At 36.7% G+C, this 23,771-nt stretch overlaps 1 protein-coding gene across 1 annotated transcript in view; it reads right to left on the reverse strand.

Annotated features, from left to right (window-relative positions):
- Nucleotides 1-660: 660 nt before the first annotated feature.
- COG2 (component of oligomeric golgi complex 2) overlaps nt 661-23,771 on the reverse strand; it is a 28,541-nt gene continuing 5,430 nt past the window's right edge. The window contains exons 7-18 of the mRNA XM_027721321.2: nt 22,723-22,902; nt 21,571-21,695; nt 20,201-20,327; nt 16,511-16,650; nt 13,211-13,272; nt 11,798-11,949; nt 10,174-10,374; nt 9,324-9,396; nt 8,018-8,160; nt 6,102-6,241; nt 2,725-2,905; nt 661-1,100 (exon numbers count right to left, since the gene is read on the reverse strand). Of these exons, the coding sequence (XP_027577122.1) occupies nt 999-1,100; nt 2,725-2,905; nt 6,102-6,241; nt 8,018-8,160; nt 9,324-9,396; nt 10,174-10,374; nt 11,798-11,949; nt 13,211-13,272; nt 16,511-16,650; nt 20,201-20,327; nt 21,571-21,695; nt 22,723-22,902 (1,626 nt within the window). The 3' untranslated portion in view covers nt 661-998. The remainder of the gene's footprint in view (nt 1,101-2,724; nt 2,906-6,101; nt 6,242-8,017; nt 8,161-9,323; nt 9,397-10,173; nt 10,375-11,797; nt 11,950-13,210; nt 13,273-16,510; nt 16,651-20,200; nt 20,328-21,570; nt 21,696-22,722; nt 22,903-23,771) is intronic.

The raw sequence follows: 23,771 nt of genomic DNA on the forward strand, positions 1-23,771 counted from the left end.
TGTGGGAAAGGTCACAACTGTTCATACACAAAGTCAAGCAAAGATGACGTCAAGTTACGGACAGACAGCACCAACAACCCCTGAAGTGCCCCCAGCATGATTTCTGGGGCCTTCCACCAGAGAACTGCACGTGATCCAGTGTTGCATCAGACAGTGTAAAACCCTCACCCACCACGGGAAGTACTTGGGAGTTCCCATCTGAGCCTGAACATATATATATATATATATACACCCATTACACTCCTTGTTTTGTGGGCTTTCGCCAGCCCTGAGGGATCAAGATTGTGACCATCACTTCAACCAAGTCTTGTCGTTGGGTTCACACATGGTGATATCTCTCCTGTCCACTATGTACACTTATGCTTTATTTCTCTTTCTTTCCTTCCCTTATTTATTGATATCTTTATACTTTTATATTGTTATATTTCTATAGATAATAACTGAAATGGCAACATATCTCCTTTCCATTGCAACCAGACTGTTCTAAAATAAACCTGCAAAATATATATATATATAAACATCAGTCATTCAGCATCATTTCACTCCAATCCACCCCAAGGGATCTATTAACAAGAATCTCAGTTATCCCACCTCAGGGGTGGGTTATAACACAGCCATCAATTAATACATTTGATTCAAAAAAGTATGGGACATCAAAAGTTAGGAAGACAATTTATTACATATTATTTTCAACATATAACTTCATTCTTCTACATTTTAAGTTGTACAACAAAAATAAGAAAAACATTTTCTTCTACTTTATTCTATAGTAGAAAGTTTAGAACTTTTAATTGCTTTCCATATAATGGATAACTATGATAAATTCTCAGTCTTTTGGTGAAACAAGTTTATCTTGACAGCAGATACACTGATTTGTTGCTCGAGATACATTAGGAAGCACTTCATTGCTACTTATTTGGTAAAATAAAGCAGAGTTAAATTCTCTGTCTTTCTTTTTGGAACGTCGTTTATCTTCAATCACATGCTTTCAAAAATTTCTAGGATTGTTCTGCTGTAGCCTGGTCCTTGGCAGTTAGAACCAACTCTGTAAGGGCTGAAAAGCTTCTTATGCTGCTTGTTTCCAGTCCCATCTTTTGTATCTAAAAAGACAGAGAAAAAGCATTAATTTTCTGTAAAACATAAAAAACCTCACGAATTATTCTACTTCAAACGTTTAGCCAAGTATATATTTTCTCCTGCATCTATGTGAGGCAAAAACCCACAACTGCATATAGTGCAAAGTATAAAAATATTTGTCTTCAACTTTGCTCAGATAAGTCTTTCTAGTTAATGTAGTGTCTTGCAGGGAAATATTTCATCATCTTCTAGGCAACTTGTAACTAAAGCCAGCTGGAAGTTTTCCAGTGAAGTAGTCAAAACCAGAAACTTGGCTGTAGTTGGTTTTAATTCATTGATTTTCAACTGATTTTTTTTTTCAAACTCCAAATGAGGTTTCTGGGCAAAACTTTAAAGATAAACATGAATACATCCAAGAACAGCCAACAGCATGATGGTGAAAGCATTTCAATAGGCTGCAAGAGCCTATGGTTCTAGCCTTGAACTTCCTGGGAGATGGAAACAACTCTACAAATACAGGGGTTGCTGCTAGTAATTTCTTAGCCAGGAAATCTATTGCTCTGACAATTAGAAAAGTATGACCATGAGAAAAATAAGAGTGCACTGAAACAAAAATCTGGATTTAACTAAAACCATAATGAAACAATTTTCAAAAGGTGTTTGCTGCTGCAACTGTTTGTAATATTCACATGTATCAAGACATCTCCTAAACAACTATGAATAATCTATTCCAGTTCAGTTAAAATTCATAGTGCAGTGATGTTTGTGCACATAACAGGAATAAAACAACAAAAGCTCAACCCGAGGCAAAAGCTGACAAATACTAGTTCTTGTTATTAAGATTTCCCTACTTCCACCCAAATTGTCCTTGTGGTAAGTCTCATATCTGAGAAAAGCATTTGCTCACAAAAAAGCAGACTTAATCTACCTGTTACAATGCATCAACAGCATGTGCTCATAAACAAGACTGATGACAGCTCCTTGGCAACTAATGATATGGACTTGCACTTGGAAGTTTATTTCTATACATGATTTTCAGAAATAAACGAGTACAAACAGTATTCAATTTGATGTAGCTACTGCACACGCTTCCTGGAATATTTTCTTTTTTTATATGCTTTGTTATTTAGGGTTTCATATTTGGCACTGAAAAGAACTTACAGTTGTGCAGCACAACAAATCAGGCCAACATCTTCACAGTTTTTGGGAACAGACTTTGACTGTGCAGAAAGTCAAGGCTGGAAACACCCCGGGAGAAGGCAAACAAAAGCAGGGCCATAAAGAAGTTTCTATCAGATCTAAGGGAGGCCCCTACCCTCTGATCTGTCCACACAGTGTTTCTTCTTAAAGCTTCCAAGCACTAAGCAGTATTTGAATTTTGAACAGCAAGAAATAAAAGCTTTACATTTGTGTAAGAAAGGACAGAAAAGCATGCATTGCTCATGTGGTATCTACAATCATCAAGGTCTCAAATCACCTCCTTTATAAAAGTGTGGAAAAAAAAAAAGCAAAAACCCAAAGCACAAACCCACACCAACAAAGCCTTCAAGACCAGAATCTGAGTCTAGCTTCCCTTTCCTCTTCTATCTCACTCCCTTCCAAAACCAGTAGTAGTAATAAAAAAACCCCTTCTTTCTCATAACTTACTTGTTCTCCAAAATACTCAACATCTAGGGCCAGCTGCAGTCGGATTTTGTTATCATCACTCATGCCCCCGTTTGTACCAACAGGGTTTGAAGTCGCAGTTCTTCTGGCTTGCTTCAACCTTTTTAGGCTCTCTTCCATTTTCTTAACAGAACTGAGCACATCAGATACAGTTTCATAATACCTAAATTAAGGAAGATTAAAGAGAAAGAAAAAATGTCCACTTTTATAGAAAAGCCTACTTCATACACAACACTACGCCACTGGGAAAACTGCTGAACAGTGCTGGCAAGAATAGCTTTCCTTGCAAGAAAGCTACTTATGTTTTCATCATTATCAATTAATCAGTATTTCCATCATTACTTCTAGAGGTCACTCTCAAGATTACTATTCCATCTTGAAGCCGCCTTCTCATCATAACATTTTTGACCTGCTCAAGATGTTTGTACTCAATAGTGACCAAGGAATGCAATTGTTCCATTTTCAACAGCCTAAATCAGCCTCTATTGACACTGACTAAAATTGTTTTTACACACAGGACAAGAATAACATCCTTACAGTCCTATTTTTAAGAAAGTTACAGAAGTGTATATGAGAGCATGCACGTGCATACCAGTCATAAATGCCTATTTCTAAAATGAAGAAACTAATCTAAGCAGGAGTCTCAGGAAGCTGGCAGAAAAAGTCAGAAGAACACTAATCCTAAACCAAAAATGGTATAGATGAAATAAAACACCACTTCCCACATACTTGATTAAAGAAAGCATAGAATCAAAGAAGGTAAACAAATCAACTAAGTAACAAAAGTTCAAAAAGCCTTATGGACTGAAATCCCATGCCTTAGTGGGAAGGACATAATATCATATCAATTAAGAGATGCCTGGGACAGCGAGTTGTTAAAAATAAGTCATAAGAATAGCTAGGAGGAGAAAATAGAGCAACAGTGGGAAATTAGAGGATCCATAAGAGAAGTGACCAGACTGAGCTATGTTCTATAATTTCCTAAAATGTGTAACTTTCTAAGAGCCTAAGAAAACTACTACGGTTAGAATTAACAAAGCTGAAAGAATCTTCCCGATGCTTACTTTTAAACAAGGAGGCAACAGAAAGCAGGCAAACCTTTTAGAAGGATAATTAGATAGGGATAGCTAAAGAAAAAGTGCTTGCCAGTGCCATGGAAACTGTTTCAAGATACCATTCCATGAAAAGTAAAAGTATTCCAATAAAAGTCAACTGGGTTCTCTTTTCATATCTTGGTATTTCCTATTCCCACTCACTTGTGAAGACTTCCTACTTCTGCTGTACTCCCAATTTCTTCTCGCCATTTAAGCAAGCTTAGTCCCAGTGAGTTTTAACCAGTTTATGCTCTTCTCTGTTTTTCTCATAGGGATGTAAGAATATATTGTCACAGCAGGAAATTATTTACTTGCATCTCTATTCTCAATAAACAAATTACAATATTCCTCCATTTAAGAAATTCAGTTTGTTTCATCTCTTATCAGTGAGGATATTTTAAAACAAACTGATAAAAAGAGTAACAACAAATCATGAAAACAGAATTCAAAAGAAAATTCCATGGAATTAAAAAATGAATGTGCCAATTTTACTGGTGTTTAACCACTGACACTGTTTAACTTATAACTTAAAGTCAGTTTTTGTAATGATAACATGGAAAGTGTGATTTTGGGGAAAAAAAAGAAAAAAGTTCTGGTTAGGTCCAAGGAACTACAGAACAGTTACTTTGCATGGTATCTCCAGATTTACTGAAGCTTTAAAAGCAAGACCTACCAGACACACAGAGGTAGAATTCACTCTAAGGTATTTTAGCTCTATAAGCATGTGACTTGAGATTCCAGGAATCTTTGGAGTCCTTCAGCAATGTTAGTTAACAAATGTAACTGTTCTGGGTTAACAGTAAGCTTCTTTTTATGGACTAGTAACTGATTAAGAGACACCAAGCTTGAAAAAAGTTTTTGTGCAAAATGGAAGTGACCAGTGGAGTCCAGACCAATATAAGCTTAGCTTCGTCCAAAATACTCAAGAATAATTTTAAGACAATTGGTGAATGTGTCAAAAATGTCTTAAAATTTTAAGTTTATTCTGAATAATGAAAAAAGTGAGTGCAAAGTGCTGCAGGTGCACTGAGCATTAATAAGCACCTGCAAGGTGCCAGAAATAGAAAAGTAGGGAGGGATAGGGAGGCAAAGGGCAAGAAAGAACTCATGTCTTGACTACAGTTTAAAACTTCAGTATTATTATGTGGCTAATTCACAGGAAAAAAAAAATCAATCCAATGCTCAGCAGCAGTCAACAGACAGGATAATATGCTAAGAATTATCAGGAACCACGTAAGGACAGACAGAAATCACAGCATCATACTTTAACTTGCACGGACTCTTCTGATCTTACCATCCATGGCCACAAAGGACAAAGTAAACCAACAAAGCACAACTATAAAGATGGGAAAAAGAAAAACCCTTTCAAATAGGCTACAGGGACTCTTTAGTTTGAAGCACAATTAGAGATATAAAAAAATTAGGAAGGAATAAATTGTCCACAATGCAAGAAATAGGGGGTATCCAGTGAAATTTTTTTTTCCCCTTCCCTCTCTGGGAAGTAGGCTTTTTTGCTGAGTCTTTGGAAACTTGTTCACAGAACTTTAAAACAAAAGCAAGTATTGCTGTCTCATGTCACACAGTTTAACGGGTTGAACTTGTGGAGTGCAACATCCCACTGTAGTACAAATTTAAAATACAGCTAGAGAAACAGAAACAAAATTCTTTAAGGAACTTAATGCAGATGGCTACTCATGTTCAAGAAGTCCTCAGGATGCTAACTAAGAAATAGAAGATCTACTAAAGAAAGTATTGCTGTATAAGTGCCTTATTAAATGGTGAACAGTTAGCTTTTCAGCAGTTAATATCCTAGGCCTTTTTTTTTACACCACTAAGATGTCAGATAATCATTACATACATTAAAAAAGTCAAAGGACAGCAGAACTCAAGTTCCTTGAAAATTCAACCATTGTTCATTGAAAATAACATGAGATTAAGGTCTTACACCAATTCTGAAACAAAATGCAAATTTTTAGTTTATTGTTGCATTCCTAGAGCTCAATCAATTTTTCAAATGCCCACAAGGTCACGGTTTGCACAGATCTGAGCAGAGGCCAGGTCCTGGATTCCCTGCCCAGGTTTTCATCTGCTGAATACAAAACAACAGAGTAAGTCTGAAGAAATATACCCCAACAAAAGAGTGGTATATTCTTGTTTGGTTTACAGTTGTATTAATTCATAGTGTTTTAGGTTTTTTTCTGTACCCATTCAATGGACACTGGAGTTTTTAATTAAAGCAAAGAATGTTCTGTATGATTCTCTTACTTTTGTGTGCTTTCAGAGAGAGCACCTTCCAACCACTGATGAATCATGGGCTGCTTCAAGGTATCTTTGTATTCATTCTGCAGTCGGTAGAAGGGCTTAAGAGCACTGTCAACATAAGGTGAAGCTTTAGTTGGCACCTCCTGGTAGATGACATGGAAACAAGTTGGGGAAAAAAGAACCAGTAATTATTTAAAGTGTCAACACCCAATTCTAGCAGATAATATAAAATGCTAAGGCTGTATCTAAGCAACGAGATACATACTCCAATCAGGACAAGTCAATGAAGAGATCATTATACACAGGAAAGACAGCATCACAGTTATTCAGTAGTGTTACACAGTGTGATGTGATATAATATAGAACAAGGTTCAAAATGACCAAAGTTTTTTGAGAGATGCACATGCCAGCCACTCCTATTATCAGGGTATGATCATGAATGCTCTTTCTGCTCATGCTGATTCCAGAGAAAGGTGAGCACACACCATGCTCAAAACAGACTATTTACAGAGTTTGTTAAAATACCTACTGCTTTGTACTATACTTCACTAAATTGAAGACATGTTTCCTTCTGTTCTTACATCATTCTGTTCCCTCATTATATTTTCTAGAAGAATGCTTTGGGGATAACTAATATCCCCTCACTATCTTCTTCTCAGGTTGTTTTGGTTGCAGAATGCTTCCTCTCCAGGGATGATCCACGAATAGCTTGGGTGAACCTCATGCATTGCAAACTAACAGAACATATGCAGGGTACACAAAATCTCTGACACCTGAAAATATCTCAGTAACGTCTTACTTAGAACCTGGCCAAGCAAAAATCTTTGCACGATTCCTGCAAAAGACTATTCTCATACCAAATTCTGAATTCTGCTAAAAAAAAAATTGAAGTATTAGAACATTGAAAAACGAAGTTGCCAGAACTTAACACAACTGTAATAATGTACCTTCTCTACCCAAGTGATCTCTCTCCTGTTTATCAGCTCAGGTTTTGCACCGCATAAAGCCAGTTACACTGATGGCCGAGATAGCAATGCAGTCACACTCTTGGAGTACAGAGCTCAAGCCAGTACCTCGCCTGACTTGAAGGTGGCCAGGTCCTATGTCTTTGTGTTGGCACAGCATCTGCTTCAACAGCCAATGGACAACAGAGACAATGGCAGTCCCCTAAATCACTATGCAGAGTACAGTAGGAAGAAAAAGCAAGGGGAGAGGGGTGAAATGGGAAGAGCTGTGGCCTGCCATTTCAGCCTGCCTCCTGGGTTCAAATTAGGCAAGGATGTAGTAGTCTCTGGTTCACATTACTTTGATTTTTCTCTATTGACTGAATGATACCAAGCTAACTACCAAGATGACTGTCTAGAGAGACTGGCAAAGGCATGTCACAGGAGTAACACAAGCCAAGATCAGACAATTGGTTTCAGCACCTTATTTCACCATTACTTCTTGTTACACTCTCAACAAATTACTCTTATTAGCCATTCTTATCTGTTTCCTTCTGTGCAAGATACTTCTTGAACCAAATCAAAGCATCTAGTTCAATGGGAGGAAGTTTCTTGACACTGCAGGCAGAAGTGTCAGCCTCCTAAAATAAGTCTGGCACTCAGCAGCACTGCATCTTACAGTATATGCTGTGGCATGAGGGAAACATCCCCATTAACCCTTTTTTCTTTTGCACATCTACAGTTCTACTTCTTGGCCTTCCTTCTACTTCAGGCCCAGGCTCTCATCACTGTTACCCTACCTTTTTTCCCCTTCACCATGAAGTAAACAATAAATAACTAAATTATCTCAAGATATTTAATAGAGCTCTTGACTGTCAAGCAGATATGGACAGGCATATCTGAAGATAAGAACTCACAACAATCTTAGCAAAGGCCTTTCTGAGATTTACTTTTGCCTCTGCAACCATCACTGACCTTGTTGGTTCTCCTATATAATCTTGGAACTTCCAGTGCACTCTTCAGGTACGCGAAGGAGGACTCACTGAGATCCTGGATAATCCTGTTATTCAAGGTAGGCACACAGGCTGATAGAGAAGTCTTTGAATCTTCCAAGGCTCCTATTCAAGTAAAAATGCTAAAGTTTAAACTGAGCTACCCTGTCCAATCACAACACAAATTATGTGAACCCCATCATGCTTCCAATCTCACTCACTCTCTGGTGTTAAATATACCATTTATAAAACATTACTAGTAACACCAACCATTCCTCAGCCAGAAACACGGATGAAGGGAAGGAAAGAAAAGAGGGGTAAAGTAACATTCTCCAGGTTAAAAGTTTTTTCAGTATTACCAATGAAGCAAGACACTTGAATCAAAAGGCTCCGAGCTTCCAAAGAAATGGTGGTTGTGAAATTCTTTCTCTCTAAATTCCTTATGGAATGACTGGACTATGTTCAGCTCAAAGTTGTGATTGACAACAGACCATTTACTGAGTAGGAGATGTGCACAAACTCCTACATCTCTTATGGACTTCGACATCTACCAATAATTCTAATTTAGAGATTTAAGTGGAATTCATGACACAGAACTTTTGGCTAGGCTTGAAGACAGGGACTAATTCACTCATGCAGCTACATGCTTAGCTTTAATTACTAAATTAAAATCAAACTCCGTATTTCACATAAAGAATGATCAGATGAAAAAACAAACCAACAACAAAAAACAAAACCAGAAACAAGCAAAAAAAAAGCAAACCTCCCCAAACAAAAAACCAAACAAAAACAAAAACACAGGAAAAAAAAGTGGCTAAAAGACTGAATTGCTTCTGTCCTCTGAAGTTAAGGTCTTTAACTATGATACTTTGATAACTCTCGCCCTTATATGATTCATCAGGCCTGAGAGAGAACTATCATCTTAGAAAAATATTTTAGTTCCAACTGGATAACAGAAAGCCTCTCCTTACTTCTTCCCCAATTCTTTTATATGTAGGAGTTTAAAGATATGAAATGAATCTTTTGGTATAAAGTCCTCACTTTCTGGGGAAGAATCCTAAAAGCACTTTAGACTCACTCAATTTTAATCATTAAACATTTTCCAAACTCACCATGTCTGTTCAAGATTGTTTCTATTTAAAAATTTAAACATAAAGCAAGTTTCATTAAGTAATAGACACATTAGTCTTTTCAAATTTTCACTGTAATAATGAAACTGTGTAAAAGTTGATTTCATTTGTTTGGCAAAGGGGATGTGGGAGAAAGGGGGAAGAACCTCTAAGCTTTACCTGCAATACAAGACATATTCTTGACACCAATCATTTCAAGCTTTGGTTTAATCATGTCTAATATGTCAGGAATCTGAAAAAAAACCCCAAACACTCAAAAATCAAGAGAGACACAGTTATGTTATAAACATTTAATTACTTCTTCTACGTCCTGCAAGTTTAAAGAGCATCAAAAGACACCTTCAATTTCTATAGTTTTGCTGCAGTTATGAGAAACTAGTAGTAGAATATGCATAGGAATTAAGGCCTACACACTAAATCCTCTACCTTACTATTGTACTCAGAGCAAATAATTTAGAATTAACAAATTCTACCTGCAACTTACAATTTCACAAACTACAGAAATTTCAGCCTTATTGATCAAAAATACACAGAATTAATACCATACAACTCTCTTCAAAATTCTGGATCATTAATCAAGTGTAATCATGATGATAAAAGCTTTTTCAACCTCAAAGACTAAAACTAGTAGACATTTAAAAGAGAACATAATATTAAAGCTGAATGTTGCACCACACTCCAAGCTCCAACAGAGACTTTACTAGAAAAGGTAGGACGGGTGGAGTAACTCTTCGCACCAAAAAAATGCAGAAACAAATTATTTTAGGGGTAAAGTCCAGCAGCTACCGATAAAAAGCATTTAAATATCTGAGGTGGTTTCCCTGTAATCTGCCATTCCAAGTAAGAGTAGGCCAAATATTTCAGGTGATATCTTCTATATCAGACCACCCAAGTTTTAGCATTTAAGATTTAAAAAGAACTTTATGGTACATTATTTAAGGAATTTCATGCCCTTAACAATATGCCAAACATCAAAGACTCTTTTGTAAGTAAAGTCACAAGCACAAACCTGATCTTGGAGTTTGTCCAGATCTGCAGCAACATATACCAGCTGAGTACTAGATATATAAGACACTGGTAGACTTTCTGGAGAAGACCCATTCCCTTGGTCCTCACTAGGGTTGAGGCTTACAGAAGATTCCTTTCTACCAACTGGCACAGATTTTTTGCTTTCCTTTGTATTCTCACTGGAAATGGGCCTTACAGAAACCTGAAACATCAAACTGAAATGTGAACCCGAGCAATAATGAAGGCAGTTAAAGTTGAACAAACTGAAACAGTATATAAAGGATTTGTAAGTTCTCAGCATTAGAATGCCACACTTTCAAGGGATATTACCATTCATAAATTATGCAAAAAAGTGTATTTTAAAAACATTTTGGTGCATTACAAAGTTGGATGATTTGGAGCAAATCTGCTGGTATAAGAGAGGGCAGTCTAGTCCTGCAGCAATTTTCACCTGCATGATGTTCAAATGAACTGCTGCACTGGGGGGACGTGCGAGACCAAGAATTTGATCATTACCTGCTTCGCAGAAACACAGTTTATTTACATATGCTGGAATACAAAGTCATAACCATTCACTGCTGTCATACAACTCCTTTCTCCCACCTCCTCAAGCTCTCTGCTGTCAGTCAAGTGCTTCACTACTCTGTTTTAACTGTGGTACTTATCAGTATTTTTCATGAGCTAATTTGGCTGAGAGAACTAAGTCACTGAGTTGCAGAAAACAGTATAAAGGCAGATCTTACTGCTGTCTTCAACCACCTAAGGAGCCTGTATAGAGAAGATGGAATCAGATCTTATCTTGAGGCACAGTGACAAGGTAAGAGGCAATGTATAAGTACCGTAGCACGGGAAATTCTGATCAAATAGAAGGAAAAAGCAGTCATTGGACTAGGGTTCCCAGGAAGGAGCGAAACCGCCATCTTTGGATATATTCAAGATTCAACTTGAGGCTCTGCACAACCTCATCTACGCTGGCACTATTTTGAGCACGAATTTGGAACAGATGACCCCCAGAAATCTCCTCAAATTCCAGTTATTCTATCATGCTCTCTTTCTATGACAGCAGAAACAGGGGCAAACTTGTATGGCCGGGAGCAGGGAGTAAAAGAGCAAAGCACAATTTCTCCTGCTCAGAAGCAGAGAATCACTGATGTTGAGTCAGTTGCCCAGGAAACTTCTGGTTTTACATTCTCAATACCAAACAACTAATTCAGATTATCTTACCCCTTTTCACTTGCATGTTTATTTTTCACCTGGCTCTGTTTCACAACCTCATTCACTTTATCAACAAATAAACACTTTATCAACAAATAAAACCAGAAGAAAACCAAGATTGTGACTACTTCTTTCAGTGGCAGAGGCAGTATTAAGCAACATGTAAGTACAGCCTTGGCAACCATCAGACAGTAACACTGCAACAGTACTGATAATTATGGTTAATCATGTATTTTGCAGTGATGCTTTTTATAAACCAAATGCATGAACTGGTTGAAAGTGTTCTTGTCAAAGAACGTTAAGTTGGGGGGGAGGGAAAGCTTAAAAAGAGGTCACATACTTCGCTTCAAAAGGTCTCTTACTGATGGACATATCCAATCACCAAAAGCAAAAGCATGCTGGTCTCTTACCTCACTGATGAACACAGAGTAGCGTGCCAAAATTTGCAGACTAAGTTTCCACAAACGGTGTGCTAATAATGGTAAAAACATTTGATCTGACCAGCACTTCAGAAGACTCATCCAGACCATGTGAGTGGCCAAAAGACAGTATGAGCTGCCAGCTAGAAATAATTAGGGAACAAAGGTCAAGTTCCTAAGCACATTTTTAAAAGATGCAACATCAGTGTAAGTACATTATCTAAGACTAAAACAAACAAACAAACAAAAGTCTTGCAGAGAGACACAATCAGAAAGATAGAAATTTATTAAGCATTGTCTGAAATAAATCCTTAAAATACTAGCTCCTCAATGCTTTATATTTCAAATTCCACTAAGTCTTGCTGTAGCTGTGCAGGCCAAAGCAATAAGTCAGAATTTGCATGCAATAAAGGCAGAAACAGCTTGGCCAAATAATCCACTTCAGGAGATAACATTTCCAGGATAATTTTTGGCAATCTTATGAAGAAGTTATATTAGATATGCCTGCCAACCACAACATAATACTCCTTTAGCACTAAACTGTTGCTCCTCTCACAGTTATATGAGATATTTGCTATAAATATTTATTTAAAACACAGTAGAAATATCCATATTTAAACAAAATACTTTAAAAGCCATTCACAGTAACATTTTATAGAATACAATTAGAAAGTTAAGGAATGTGTCTGCAAGTTCCACACCTTGAAGTGGTAAGATTTATGCATTTTGTCTCCATTAGGATTTTTTTCTCCTTGTTTTCTTCAGAGGGCATGTGTGTGTGCATATACACACATAGATATTTATGTGGCTCTTAGTTGCCTTCTTAGCTGCCTTCTGCACTCTGTTAACTGAAGTTAGTATTTCTGATTAAAACATACTTCTAATGAATATACCAGGTTATCCCCTTCCACTCTAATTCTTCCTGTGCATACCTCCTCATCTGCTCATAAATCAGTGTATGTTTTTGGACCAGATAGCAACACTATAAACCATAGCAAGCCCAGATGCTGCCAACAGACAGCCATTTTTGCCTCTACATAGTGCTACAACAATTAAGAAAAATATGCCCAAATAACACAGCATAGCCTTTTGGTTGCTACTTAGAGGATGTGAAATGCTAATTTAGTTCCTTCTTGCACTGAGCGGATGGTTCCATAAGTATGTCAACGACTGCTGCCAAAAGGGGTGTTTTTAATAAGCGGAGTGATCACTGAACAGTACTCCCACATTGCTATCTCCATAAAAAGGTATTATATTATTTAATCAGTTAATCAGAAATCAGAAAGCTCATGTGAACCACGGGATGCATGTTACTAAACACTCAACAGACGGACAGTAACCACTGCTACTTATACCACTGATTCCTTTACAATAAGAAAAGTATTTTTTGCCATAAAAGTTTACCTGGTGCTTCCTCTAGTGTATCTGAAAGTGCTTCTTCTAAGGCCCCTGCTATTTCTCTGAATCTAAGAGACAGAAAAGTTTTGAATATTACAATTCAACAGTTTCTTAAATTGATGCCAAGACATTTTTCAGTGCTTACTTCAGTATTATTTCATTGTGCTATCAATGCACATACACAGATTTTAAACATAGGGTTATTTTTGCCCAACTTAAAGTGGGATATAAACCACACCAGCATTCAAACAGTTGAAAGAGAATCTTTGACATTTTACAGGCACATACAAAGCTTATGCTTTGGGAAACTGTTAAAGTCATGGTTGCAAATATTATCAAAACGATAGCTCACAGAGAGACAAGTCCTCACCTTTTTTGACGAGTGAAGTTTTTTGTTTTGTTACTGTTTTTAAACTAAAACTGAACAAATTGACTCGTACTTGCTTTAGTTGACCTTCAGATATGTCATGTGACACTGGAGGCTCCAGCTTTCTACATGTTTGTTAAAGAACAGAAGCATAAGGTTCTGCAAACAATTCTGTACCTAATAAAAATCAATAGTTCCTCACAGGATACCCTGACCCTCTTTTTTAAAAAATTCACCCTTTGAAGAAGAAAAAAAAATACAAAAAAAAATCACACCTTCACAATTTTTAGGTGAATTATAACAGCAGAAGTTATTATTAAAACCTCTGATATTTCTCCATATTTAATGCATATTGGATAAACAACATAGCATTTACCTCCTCTAAAAACTGCCAAGTTAGAGCTGCAAAAAATCCTTCTTTAACCAGGTTTTCCCTCCAAGCACTGAAATAACTCTATCATTTTAAGCTCCCTTACAGAAAGTTCTATTGTCATTGGTTTCCCTTTTTTTTTTGCTTTTATGTCCATCATAGTAACTCTGTAAGCCTTTCTATCAAACTTACTAATTATGAACCTGTAGGGCTTCTCTTATAGCTTCTTAACTGTCATTTCTAGATCAGAACAGGGGCCCACCTGGGTTTTCTTGTTCAAACTCCTAATGGACTAAGATGCATGTTTAGCAACTAAACATATTTCTGAAACGGCTTCAAAACCTCATTTCTGCCTATGCGCTGCCTCCACCACCAGAGCAGTGTCTTTCAGTCTTATGGTGAAAAGGATTAGAGAACAGAATAAGATTTTGAACAATGACAGGATTTTTCCTGAATGTTTCTGACATACAAAAAAAATTTCCCCAATGTCGGGTTCACTACAGCTGCACAACCAGTTGGACTGACATAACTGAAAGAATGGTACAGGAAAGAGTTACTGGGGCTGTTTGTGCCAGCACTGCTAAAGAAGAAGTGCCTGAACATCCATCTGTTCCTCAAAGGATCATTTGTAAAGGCTTTAGTGGTGGCTGATTTTTCTGTGTAATTTCTGTAATTGAAAAGGGAAGAAAAACCCCAAATCTTAACTATAAATGTCATATTGTTAGATAATATTTCAATAAAAATCTTGTATGACTTAAAGGATGTTAATATACATCAAGTAAAAAGTTTCCCTAATATATATATAATGAATATGTCACATTATTTTCAAAATTTTGCACTAAAGGGCAAAATTTTGTACTAAATGGGCACTTAGAAAAGTTATGAGATTATTCCAATAAAAAGCAATAATATGGTGAAAGATGAACCGGTGGCTGTTATCCAACCATTTATCAAAATAGTGCACTATTTAGATTTACAGTAATCTTACAGGAAAATGATTTTTTAAAAGTTCTTTAATCAATCAGAGCTCAGAATGCCTAATGGGAATCATTTTTGAACAGCAAGAATATGCTGAAGCTCCATTTCAATTTTATGAGCAAGAGTATAAAAGTGGGATCAAGTGGCCTCTTATTAGAAAAGTTACACTTTCAAACAAAAGGGGCAGACATATAGACCTGTTAATGACATATTTGTTAAAAGGTTCATAATGGCTACAGTTCCATGGACACTTTTAGTCTGAGCACTCCACACCACTACTGTAGCGAGAGCTGCTACCCTTTCCCTTGGGCCAGCAGGAGTATTTGCACAATTTAATGGTTTGGGGAAACGGACTGGAGTTGAACGTCAGCCTTTTTTTGCCCAGAGTAACAGAGCCTCATCAGTTCACAGCCGTGGGAACAGATGTGCAAGCAAAAAACCAAACCAGGATATCAGGTGCTGTGACTACCATTTTACCAAACACCATGAAGCACTAAAACACTAAGACCCTGCTCCCAGCCCCATGCTCCTGTCACTTACATTAACTCCACCACTCATAAGATTGCTGGATGGAATTTTTCAGCAGAAATGTAGATTTATCCTCGATTAAAGAACCTGCATAAATGTGACTATGGTACGGTTCCTGCCAATTACAGAACCATGCAATAAACAAGGTCACTCAAGTGATTCAGGCTAAAAATAAGCATCAATTTCTCTTCCCTCTTTTTTTTTTTTTTAAGAGACTGTCAGAAGGCTTTGGATCAAGAGAGATCACACATGGCACACTCAAGTCATCAATGGCTGTCTTCCTTGCTTGAAGGCTTGGTATCCAGCCCTACAATCAGATATGTAGACTACACTTTCTAAAAATACAGTTTTACATTCTATTTTGTTAATTAAAATTCTAACATTACTAGAATTAAACCAGGGCTTTCTTGTGTCTCTCTGCTCTCTTCTAGTTGCAAGGTCTCTAAAAGGCAGTGCTACAGCTACATCAGACCTGTTGGAAAAATAAGCTAAAAGTTATTATTTAGCTCCTCAGGAACAGGGAATAGTAGGGCAATCTTTGGGAAGGCAATGCTACAAACCCCAGCACTTTAAAGAGTACATCTTGTGAGACAAAAAGGATGTCGAAATATGGCTAGATCTGGAAAATCTACAAGTTGTCAAGTCCTTTAATTCTGTACTTCTAAGAAGAAAGACTTCTTCCCTCACAGTAAGTATTCCTCTAGATTTTGCACAAGTAGCGTCTTTCAACATACAGTTTAGTTCCAGGGACACTGGCAAAAAAGAATTTGAAAGAAGAGTTCAAGACTTATTTAGATCTGGTCCCCAAAGTCTTATGAGTAGAATATCAAATCTGGTATAACAACATGATACCTATCGAAGAACAGTAGGCTGTGATTTCGCCAAAGTGCAGAAAGATATATAACAGTTACATGACTTAGTAATTAAATTCTTAGTGTGATTTCTACTATGATTTGTTGACAAGTGAAACTTTGAACAATGAGGAGATCTGACTGTAAGCCAGATCATCTTGCTGTGACTAAACTGTTTTTGAAAGAGTGAACAAAAAAAAATGCATACCAACCTTATTTGAAAATATACAGGTAAATTCCATTTGTTGTTAAAGCTGTGGTAAGAGGGATGAGATCTTAACCGTTTCACACTGGCCTGGGACCCACACTGTCGTTCAAATTTCTGTACAAAATCCATACTAATAGTGTACTTCTGCAGAAAGAGAAAGAGCATTCTGATCACACACAGGGGCCTAGCAACCAAGGCAGGATACCACCCATTCAGCAGAACTCTTGTATCACGCTACAGTTAAGGTCGAGGTTAAGAGTGGGCTGACAGCCCATCACCGAATCACACAAGGCTAAAACCCTGGACTGCAACAAAACCAAAACCAGTTAACTAGTAGGTGTTTCTCTCCAGTAAGGAAAGCTAGCATGGGTCACTTTGAAAAAGCATAGAACTGTCCAAGCACATTGAACAAGCAGAATGGATCAGAGAGATGCAGCAGTACTTCTGAGCTCAGTCACTGGGGTGGAACAACAGTGCCGCACAGAACTAGGAACAGAGTCAGGTGCAGGAGATAAACAAACAGAAATAATCAGGAATGAAACTCATAAGCACACATAGCCAAACACACACGAGAATGGAAGCATGATATTTTTGTCTGTTACACGGGACCTGTATTATAAGAATTTCTAGATCTGTTTCCCTAAAAATGTTTTGCAAATACCAAATATTTGCAGAAGAGCTTCAAACAATTTCAGACAAACTAACTTCATCTAGTGTATACTTCTAATAAGATATTTACAAATAGTATTAAGTTGGTTGCAAGCGAAAAAAAATTATATTAATCCCCAAATACACTGTGGACTTACTCTCAACAGTAACTTATTAATGCACTGAAAGTAATGAAATAATAAATTAAATCATGAACAAAGCAGAAAGCCAAATATCTAAGTGAAAACTGGAAATAAAATAGTACCAAAAAAGTTCTTTCACATAAAATAGACCTTGCTAAGAGAACACAAACCTTCTGTAAATAAATTTAAAATCAAAATACAGCTACAGTTAAAATTATTTCTGTGGAATGAAAAACAGTTTGGCTTCTGTGCAAGTTTCTTCTAGTTATAAAAATAGGAATCAGTCATAAAACCTATCACACATTCTTATTAAGCCATTGCTGAACGAATCTCTCTGACTTCACTGCAGTAAGAGCAGCAGCAGGGCTGTAGCAGCCAGGCTTTTACCGCAATCCAGAGCACTATGGGAGTGATGTGATTTTGCCTCTTATGAAGCAGCAGAACATTGTAAGGAGTAGTATTCTGAAAAATGCACACAAAAGCTTTTAGGTAACTACTTTTCTGCTAACCTGGTTGTATTTATAACACAATGGACCCATAAAAGGTTCGGGAGTTAGATCCAGAATGAATGACAGATTAGTGCTCTTTCAAGCCTCCTTTTTAGATAACAAACCCAGCACTGTAAAAAGGTAAACAATCTGTTAATGTTCTGCTATCTTAAGTCAGAGATATGAATCAAACACTCTGTAAAGACCTATCACTTTCAAAATAGAAGACAACTCAAGAGACATTTATCTAGTTAATGATACTATTATATCCAGGAGATCTGCAAGATTGTTTCTGCTTCTAGGATTGGATTGTTAACTGCACAGTTATTTAAATTAGGAACCAAAATGGAGCAATATTCAAACACAGGAACCTAAACTTAATCTCAAATGAACCTTTAGGGACAAAAGAAGTATTCTTTCCAAATACCTGTAAATCTACAAATCTGACTTAGAAATAAGGGCACATCAACCTGAAACAACTTAAAAAAAACCAAACCCAACCCTGCACAAATAAATAGTTATTTTAACATACATACTTAATGCTGCCAGTCTGATTTCTAAAGGATTTAAAATAAATGTTTCCATTCCCCTCTCTCCTCTACATCTAAAAACCTAATGCAGGTAATACTGCATATTCAAACTTTTCAGCACTGAACCTATACACATAAACATATGCAAACAAACCTGGTGAAAGACTTTTCTGCATTTCTATCAACGTAGCAAACAGAGATAGATAACTGTCTAAAATCTCTGTTGCATTACTTGGCTCATGAGCAGTGCAAAAACAATTTTAAAGGTTTTTTTTCTCCCTCTTAACTCAGAACTATTAGTCTTCAGGTAGGTATAATGGCATTTTTACACTTGGCATTTCAACTTCATGTTGATTTTTAAGTAAAATATTTTAATTATTTTAATGCCTCTGAGTCACTTAAGTAGTCAAAAGCAGTCTGGAAAGTACTTTAGACTTACTACATGACTTACCTGAAAGTCATGGGTGGATGTCATTTTTTTTATGGGGTTTTTTTGGATAGTAGGTTGTCTTTTAAAATAACGCAATGCCATTTTTGGTCAATATCAGTGCAATAAAAGACAACAGACTTACAAGCAAACCCAGCTTTTCTGAAGCTAAAATACTTTCCTGGGTAGACCATGCAGCACAGAACACCAAAAGGCTCATGACTTGCAGCATGCAGGGCATTAGGTGAAAGCTTGAATAGTGACTGAAGCTTTATGGTAAACTGTTGTCATGAGAGAGGGGGAACACACTATAGTGTCATTTGCATGGAAACTTTCTTCAACATTCATTTAATTTGCTTCTTATTCAGAGCCAGCTCTGCAGACATTCACTGTCATGCCTGCCTGCTTTCAATTATTCAACCTGTACGAAAAGAGATCTTAAATTCCAAGAAAAAAATAAGTATTTAGTAAAAGCAATTTAGCATGAACACAGGAAGAATCACATGCCTTATAAACCTGCACCAGCAAGGCTTTTCCCTAAGTCATCTGCCTAAGATGACCTCTGCAGACAATTTATAACTGTTTCCCATCTCCATCTTAAAAATAAAATGTCTCGTCCTAATCACAAGTCAAGTTGCAAGGAAAAAAAAATTCAATTTTTTCAGCAATCATGGTTAAATACAGGTAGACAGGACATGAGGAAAAGCAGAAAGCTCATATTTTCTACTTGTGACAGAGCCAATATTCATATGAGACCAAGAAATCTATTTCACCATTAGTAAAAGATGATCTTTTAGAGGCAGAGCACCGCTGCCAGTGAAGAAAATACAAGAGTGACAAGTGCTTTAAATTCATTATTTAATCTAAGCTTGCTTCATAGTTGATTGTGATACCACAGAAAATACTACTTTTATGTTCCAAACCTGATGGCACAATCTCCAGCTGTTTTTGTTTCTTTTAGGTGACTTGTATTTCTAATCACAACATAATCTGCAGTACTGTAGGAGAGCAAAAGCTAAAACAAGCAAGTGAAACAAAGAAATTTTTTAACCTTCCCCTAGTACAAAACAAATCGTAACCCAGGTATTTAATTAACATGACAGCCCTTGCTATACAGGAGTCCTAGACTTGGGCGAACACTGGAGTCGTCCCCTCCCACCTTCAATTATGCTGCAGTTCTGCAATTATGAAAGAATATCTATTCCCAAAACAAATATTAATTCACATGACTAAATGGCTTCCAATAACTTCTCTGTGAGCTTTTCTGACAAATTTCAGGGGAGAATTAATTCCCGTAAAAACTGAGTCAAGTGATTTGAGATAACCTCTTCTTTCAAGCCATGCGACAACATGAATTTACACAAAAAAAAGCAGAGGGGAAAAAACTAGAGAACACGACTCATTTAATTCTTGTGTGTGTCAAAGAAATCAGAAATGGAAAAAAATAAAATTAATTACCTCATGAAACACATCTGGGTTTCCAGGGTTAAACAGCGATGGCAATTTCTCTTCCAAACCGCGTACTATTTCTGGCCACACTGAATTCACTAGGAAATCATATCCAGGAACAATATCTGCTTTTGCACTGAAAACAAATTGTAATTATTCCATGGTTATATTTTATCACCAGGTTTCTAATTCGAGGTAGGGATAACTAAAAAAATACATGCACTGAACTAGACAAAACGTAATTTTTTGTTTTACATAGTTATGCGGATTCCCTTAAACTATTCTTCCTGTGAGGTTTCTTATCCAATTCCACAGTCTCATCAAATCCAAAGTATTTTTTATAACTCTCAAGGTGTTTTAAAAAATTTATCAGCTATATATATTGCAAGGGTGTTCTGGAAAATGAGCACATTTCAGCTAAGAACTCCTACAGAGTAAAAGTAATGTGACTAATGTTAAGAAAAGAAGCAGAACTTTTTCCTCATTGTTCTAAGCTGTATTTATACATGATATTGTGTTCAAAGCAAAAGATTAAAAGCTACCCTGATTATGAAAACATATAAATTGAGAGCAGAAGAGATAAAAGCATTCAATACCAGTTCAGTACACCACAGTACAGAGTGGAAACATTCCATTAAGAAGAGAGATTAACACTTGCTAAGGGATTAAAAGAATTGAAATGTTACTAAAAATTAGGAGTCATAAAAAGCTCAGCAATGGATGACTAACTAGAAAAGTAATTCTGCAGTCCCTAGGGGCTACATCCATGGTTCTGCTAATTACAGCAGTCTACTATTTAACCAGCCTGCAAACAGATGAATAAATGGATACAATTCAGTAGACCTGAATTATTTAAACTTCAAAACAGGCAATTAAATTGCATAAGGAATTAAGCACTTTCAGAGAAGACAGTGTAAGCACAAATCAATTAAACTTATAGTTTCAGTACATGTGATAAATCAGTCAAACCTTTGGGGATCATCCCCACTTTTCCGATGCACTGACAACTCAATAACTTTTGAACTTATATTTTTAACAGCTTTATTATGCTCTTCTCCTTGGATGAAGTGTAAAATCATATTTAATGGGTTCAAAAAACCAACTTATCTGACACATTGTATTATGAACTGGACTCACTTCTACTAGTGAAATACAGGATTGTTTTTCCTTCCTCTGAAGGTCTGGGCCGCAGCACCAAGAAAGTCTGTTCACTGTTTTGTTTTGAAAAACACAGACATGAGAGAGAAATCAAACCTGACTACAAATCTTCAGAAAAGTCCAGATAAGTCATTAAGTGCGTGAAAGCTAATAATGCAAAGCATTTCAAAATTAATTGTTGTCATTTCAGTGCAACTGAGAGAAACCCCCAAGATATTCACCTGGAAATAGCTCCCCCTGTTACTTCACGCAAGAGACGGCAATGATGAGGAACAAAATCCAACAGTCTATTGTACATAGCCTGAAGCCCATTAGGATGAGATTGCACATACTGTTCCACAATCACCTGTTGGGAAGAGTTCAGTGTTAAATGTCAGAAAAGTGAATATAAAATGCTGTAATATAAGATTCAGTTACTCACTCAAAACTCCTAACACTATAAACTCAAATATTTGGGTAGTCAGTATATTACTTTTTTATATTATAGTTTACAAGTACAACTTGCCAGCTTGAATTATTACTTCCTTTAGTGCAGCACTCTTACTGCCAAGACTAGCCCCAAGAATGGTAACGTGCTCTTTGCTTTTGAATGTTAGTCACTGTGTCTGGCTCCCAACTCACTGCCACATCACTGTCACCTAAAGTAGACTATGAAGTTAAACAGTCGACTGACAAAAGCTAATCAAACCTCAGAATAAAGTAAAAAATTTCTTCTAAATGTACAGGTTGTTGGTCCAATTCCAAATACAGGCAAGCCAAAGCCAAGAAACTTCTGTGACAAAGCTAAGCCTTTAATGCAACTGGCAAAGCAGTTTGTCTGGACAGTATCTCATATCCAGTGAAAAGGGATAATCTCTGCCATAAAGAGAAGGCAGACAGTAGCTGGACAACAAAGGAAAAGAACAATAGCTTGTTTCTTGGTATTCTTCCACCTGTCTAAACACTTTTGCCTCTTGTTGCATAAACAAGCAGAATGGTGCAAAACTAGTGAAAGAACAGACACTGAGAAAACCTAGGGGAAAATGACCTATCCTCCACTGTAGCAGTTGCTACAGCATTAGCAAGCACCCAATGGAAGTTTGTCCTTAAGGGGATGGGTTTGTTTTTTTCATTCCTCAGCCCAAGAAAAATGTAGATAAGAAGAAGAATCCCAACTGGATATAACCTGAAATTGGTGACAGGCAGGTAAGAGAATCCTTCCATCTTTTTTTTATTAAATAGCAACAATAAACAAATTGACAATGACATTTTGTTGGAGCTCAGTTCTCCTGCTCTCTCCACAAAGGTATTTTGAAGCTGCTACTGAAAGCTGGAGGTTAACATGAAAAATAAGCACATTTGCAAATCAGTTGGGATTTTTTACTTTATCTTACCTCATCTACATAAGGTTTTACAAGCACTTGACCAACTAATGCCTCTGCATCTCGTGTTTTATCAATTGTTGCATAAGTGCGAAGACAGTGGCGTATTATGTCAACATTTGAAGTTTGAAGGCCTTCCAAGAGCAGCCCTTCCAGAGACTGCTGCAACATAGCTGTTATTCCAGCTATACGCTATGAAGAGAAACAAAATACAGTAATAAAAACAAAAGCAAAGCCTTGTCATCATTGTTGAAGTAAATCTGTCTGGAAATACCTAACTCAGCTCTCCATTTTCATTTGAAAGGTGCCAAAGTTTTGACAACTGGCAGTTAATGAACATTAACACAGACTTAATGCACTACTGATGCTGTTTAACACTGTTTATTATAATAAGGCTAAAGGCAATTATTTTCCTCTATATGTTGTAAGTTACATGGTAACTTATCTAAGGTCCATTTAATTCTGAGGAAATAGGTGAATAATTGTTCTTTGTTCAACTGAACCACTGTGTGTGACAACAAACAAAAGATTTACAATGAGTGACCAGAGATAACAACTGTAGCATTTATCCCTCACTGTCAGACTAAAAAGACAGCGTGTTCCCAACATTATTTCTCAAATTACTGCAAACCAAAGACAATGAGTGACACTAGCAATAAGAAAAAAAAAAAGAAAAAGGTTTCAATCCACATACATTCTCCCTTTCGTTAACCATTTTTCCTGATCTCCTTTCCCACTAGATCCAACTCATTGCTACACTACCTGCAGATACACTCCTGGCCCAAGACAGTCCTTACAACTCTGTATTTGATGCAAAATTCAGCAACACACATTAATGTAGTCTCAGCTGAACTATCAATTTAACCAGAAGAATTTCTTTTCTGCCTTTTTACATGCTCTATTGTGTCCATCCATCCTAAAATGATTCCACAGAATTTGTACTGAACATGCAAAGTCAGGAACCCAATCACTGATTAGTCATAAAACCTACATTCTGAAGACCCTTAACAGGTACAGGACAAAAGTCCTGCCAAACATCATTAAGGAAGCTACATGACAAA

The sequence above is a fragment of the Pipra filicauda genome, unplaced genomic scaffold (genome assembly GCF_003945595.2).
Source record: "Pipra filicauda isolate LSUMZ 115617 unplaced genomic scaffold, ASM394559v2 scaffold16_size7369187_pilon, whole genome shotgun sequence".
NCBI classification, from domain to species: Eukaryota; Metazoa; Chordata; class Aves; order Passeriformes; family Pipridae; genus Pipra; species Pipra filicauda.